At 35.7% G+C, this 5000-nt stretch overlaps 1 protein-coding gene across 3 annotated transcripts in view; it reads right to left on the bottom strand.

Moving 5' to 3' along the window:
• LOC143020619 (major facilitator superfamily domain-containing protein 6-like) overlaps positions 1-5000 on the bottom strand; it is a 103591-nt gene that overhangs the window by 13129 nt on the left and 85462 nt on the right. For all 3 annotated transcript variants that reach the window (XM_076177074.1, XM_076177075.1, XM_076177076.1), the window contains one exon: positions 4875-5000. This exon is cut by the window's right edge and continues 43 nt beyond it. In XM_076177074.1, coding sequence (XP_076033189.1) covers positions 4875-5000 — 126 coding nt within the window. The remainder of the gene's footprint in view (positions 1-4874) is intronic.

A 5000-nucleotide genomic window follows, 5' to 3' on the forward strand; every position in this document is an offset into this window, starting at 1 on the left:
TGAGCTTATCCAGTTTACGATGATTTGGAAAGCGTGGGCAGGTACTTAGTCATGGCTTAAAATTTTCGTCCTTTTTTCAAGCGTAGACTTAGGGGTAATTCGATATAGGTCTTTAAGACTAAAGCGAATTGATAACATCATAAGTGAATGCAAATCAGACAATAAATAATGCTCTCAAACTGTCAAGAAGTAGATTTAAATTGGAAGTGGATAGAAACAACTTAGCAAGCCGTGCAGTCAATGAATGGAATAAACTTCTTGCAGAGGCAGTGCATTGTAGTACAGCTTGAAGTTCTAAGATTCATTCAGACAAACACCTAAGCAAGATGCTATAATACCTACCATTTAATTTAGTCATTAAATTTCATTATTATTATTTTTTTTATCTATTTGTTTATTGTTTATCATTTATCTATTTATTATCTATTATAGATAACTATTATCTATCTACTTATTATTTATTACACTGGGTAACATAAGTTTTGTTTCTTTATATGTCATTAGTGTTTCTAAGGTTGTTTTAGAAATACTATTGAAAATTGCATACCATCGGTATTTCAAAAGATAATTGAATATTTTTATACAAAACAAACTATACTAAACTACGATAGTACACTATATCTAACATGTTCACATTGTCTATAAATAGTAGCTGATATGTTGACCTTGTTTTCCCTTTTTAAACTAATGAGAAAATGTAAGTATAAAAACATGTGATACGGTTATAAGACCCCGCTAGAAATGCACTGATGAGCGTGATTCCCTATTCTGAGCTCCTTGATTTTTACGTACCAGTGATCATATATAGTCTCCCATAACAATGTCCCATCTTCCTTGGTATCTTTTCTCCATTGCAGCAGTGTCCTGATGGAACCTCTTACCATGCTTTTCACTCACTCCACCTAAGTTTTTACGTAAAGATTCAAATGTAATTGCAAAAAGTGCACCTTTAATGACATTCTACATCCTAAGGTCTTATAATTCTCCAAAAGTTTTGCCATGAGCTGCTTGTAGTTTGGGTTTTTATTATGACCAAGGAATCCATTAACTATACCATACCTCTCTTTCGACATCACTCACTGCATTCTCAAGTTACATTAACTTCAACATTTTTCTTACTTGCGGAACAGTAAATATATCACCCATAAATTTGGCCTCTGATAGTTTTGGAAAGAGTAAACGAATCTTTTGAAATGTTTTTCCATCATGATCTAATGCTTTCACAAACTGTTTGACAAAACCAAGCTTTATATGAAGTGGGGGTAGCAGCACTTTGGCATGCTCTACAAGAGACTGTCTAATAACATTGAGTCTTCCTGGCTGCAAGTCATCTCGAGGGGGCCACTCCACCATCTGGTAGTGTTCATTATCAGCCCGACCCATAGGCAAAGAAAACCTGAATACTTGGTGTACCTACCCTGTAATCCAAGTAAGAAGGCGAGCATTTCGAAATCACCAAAATATCCCATTTAAAGTCATCATAGAGAAGCCTTTTTACATTGTCATATTCTTTCATCTGTACCAAGTATGCTGTAGGCAGGGATGGATACTGATTCTCGTTCTGTAGTGAAACAGCTTTGAGGTTTTTTGTAGAACTATCTATGGACAGTGGCCACTTTTCAGGGTTATGATCAATTCTAATAGCTGTAAATAAGCCATTAATATATTCACAGAAGCAGAGATCCTCATTTATATCAAAGTATACTTCGAATTCCTCATGGCGCTCCCTGTAAGATGTTGATCTAGTCCTCCCCCACAGATTCCATTTACTCAGTCTGGATGCTAAAAACTCAGATTTGACTTAGCAAGGTCCAAGTCCCTGATGAGCTTATCCAGTTTACGATGATTTGGAAAGCGTGGGCAGGTACTTAGTCATGGCTTAAAATTTTCGTCCTTTTTTCAAGCGTAGACTTAGGGGTAATTCGATATAGGTCTTTAAGACTAAAGCGAATTGATAACATCATAAGTGAATGCAAATCAGACAATAAATAATGCTCTCAAACTGTCAAGAAGTAGATTTAAATTGGAAGTGGATAGAAACAACTTAGCAAGCCGTGCAGTCAATGAATGGAATAAACTTCTTGCAGAGGCAGTGCATTGTAGTACAGCTTGAAGTTCTAAGATTCATTCAGACAAACACCTAAGCAAGATGCTATAATATCTACCATTTAATTTAGTCATTAAATTTCATTATTATTTATTTTTTTTTATCTATTTGTTTATTGTTTATCATTTATCTATTTATTATCTATTATAGATAACTATTATCTATCTACTTATTATTTATTACACTGGGTAACATAAGTTTTGTTTCTTTATATGTCATTAGTGTTTCTAAGGTTGTTTTAGAAATACTATTGAAAATTGCATACCATCGGTATTTCAAAAGATAATTGAATATTTTTATACAAAACAAACTATACTAAACTACGATAGTACACTATATCTAACATGTTCACATTGTCTATAAATAGTAGCTGATATGTTGACCTTGTTTTCCCTTTTTAAACTAATGAGAAAATGTAAGTATAAAAACATGCGATACGGTTATAAGACCCCGCTAGAAATGCACTGATGAGCGTGATTCCCTATTCTGAGCTCCTTGATTTTTACGTACCAGTGATCATATATAGTCTCCCATAACAATGTCCCATCTTCCTTGGTATCTTTTCTCCATTGCAGCAGTGTCCTGATGGAACCTCTTACCATGCTTTTCACTCACTCCACCTAAGTTTTTACGTAAAGATTCAAATGTAATTGCAAAAAGTGCACCTTTAATGACATTCTACATCCTAAGGTCTTATAATTCTCCAAAAGTTTTGCCATGAGCTGCTTGTAGTTTGGGTTTTTATTATGACCAAGGAATCCATTAACTATACCATACCTCTCTTTCGACATCACTCACTGCATTCTCAAGTTACATTAACTTCAACATTTTTCTTACTTGCGGAACAGTAAATATATCACCCATAAATTTGGCCTCTGATAGTTTTGGAAAGAGTAAACGAATCTTTTGAAATGTTTTTCCATCATGATCTAATGCTTTCACAAACTGTTTGACAAAACCAAGCTTTATATGAAGTGGGGGTAGCAGCACTTTGGCATGCTCTACAAGAGACTGTCTAATAACATTGAGTCTTCCTGGCTGCAAGTCATCTCGAGGGGGCCACTCCACCATCTGGTAGTGTTCATTATCAGCCCGACCCATAGGCAAAGAAAACCTGAATACTTGGTGTACCTACCCTGTAATCCAAGTAAGAAGGCGAGCATTTCGAAATCACCAAAATATCCCATTTAAAGTCATCATAGTTTACCTTCTCGAGAAGCCTTTTTACATTGTCATATTCTTTCATCTGTACCAAGTATGCTGTAGGCAGGGATGGATACTGATTCTCGTTCTGTAGTGAAACAGCTTTGAGGTTTTTTGTAGAACTATCTATGGACAGTCGCCACTTTTCAGGGTTATGATCAATTCTAATAGCTGTAAATAAGCCATTAATATATTCATAGAAGCAGAGATCCTCATTTATATCAAAGTATACTTCGAATTCCTCATGGCGCTCCCTGTAAGATGTTGATCTAGTCCTCCCCCACAGATTCCATTTACTCAGTCTGGATGCTAAAAACTCAGATTTGACTTAGCGAGGTCCAAGTCCCTGATGAGCTTATCCAGTTTACGATGATTTGGAAAGCGTGGGCAGGTACTTAGTCATGGCTTAAAATTTTCGTCCTTTTTTCATTGTCATAACCTTCCCACTCTCCTGATGAGACCTCCATCATATTCTCTACCTGAAGAAAAAATGCATTTATCACAAAGATGAGTGGTACGAGTATGTTTTGATAGCATTACAAGAAAACATAGCTAGATGTTTGGAGGATTTCAATATTGATTCTATTACAAAGAATAGAGTTCACAATTTGATAAGATTTGCTTACATTTTCTGGTGGCCGTAAAACCAGTGAGGTATCATGTGGCACAGATGCAATAGAGGATAAAATGCTGGGATATGGGAGAGATTTTCTTTCCTTAGCTTTCCTGTACTTTGATATGACAACCATGCAAAAGTAGCAATCATCGTGATAATTTTTTGGGTCTCGCCAAACTTAGCACAGCAAATAGCATTGCTTTTCTTGCACCTCTCAGCCATGCATCTAAATTTGATCGAAAGCTTACACATATCACATGAGGGTCCCATGTATTTTTCTTGGTCACCCATACTCATTCCAAAGTACAGACTATAAGCAATCCAGTACTTCGCACTTTTCACAATTTTATGTGGTACATGTTTAGGTCCAACATAGAAACTACACACAAAACAGAATGAATTTGGTGAATTCCTACAGCCTCTTATATCCATGGTCAAGAACGTCAATATTTATAGTATAAATCTGAAAAAAGGAAATTTGTAAACGACAATTGTGTTTTCGGTACCCCAAACATTTCTTCATATTAGTATAATTTTCTATATCACTAAACTGGTCGATGGTAGAAAAAAAAGTACATATTTGGAACCAGTGCAAAAAATTGCATTGCAAACACTCAAAAAATGAAGAAAAACAAAACTTTTGTGAAAAATTGATATCTGTTTATTATTTATCATTATCTATCTATTATAGACCAAAAGATCCTTTCGGCATGCTCTTCCTTTGTAATCCTTTGTAAGTTTTACTCAAAAGAGCTCATGGTCGGACATATCCACTTGCATATGGTCTTCCTTGTTTCATAATGGTCATGTAACATTCCGACTAACCTTCAAAGGTCTGTCAGGCAAGTGTTGGTTTCTGTGATCACGCTGGTTACACTCATGTTATTCCCGCAACTATCATGAAAGCTCTTGAAATACCGAGAAAAAAAAGAAAAACAGTTCACGTACCGGAAGTCTTCTTTTCCGGAAGAAGCTGAAATGGAATCGATAAGCATTCCAGATAATGGAGTAAAGATGACGCCGCCAAGGTTCATGTACAGACGCTGAAGACCATAGTCTCCTCCTTTCTCCACC

The sequence above is a fragment of the Oratosquilla oratoria genome, chromosome 40 (genome assembly GCF_046742065.1).
Source record: "Oratosquilla oratoria isolate Oo_2021 chromosome 40, ASM4674206v1, whole genome shotgun sequence".
Taxonomy (NCBI): domain Eukaryota; kingdom Metazoa; phylum Arthropoda; class Malacostraca; order Stomatopoda; family Squillidae; genus Oratosquilla; species Oratosquilla oratoria.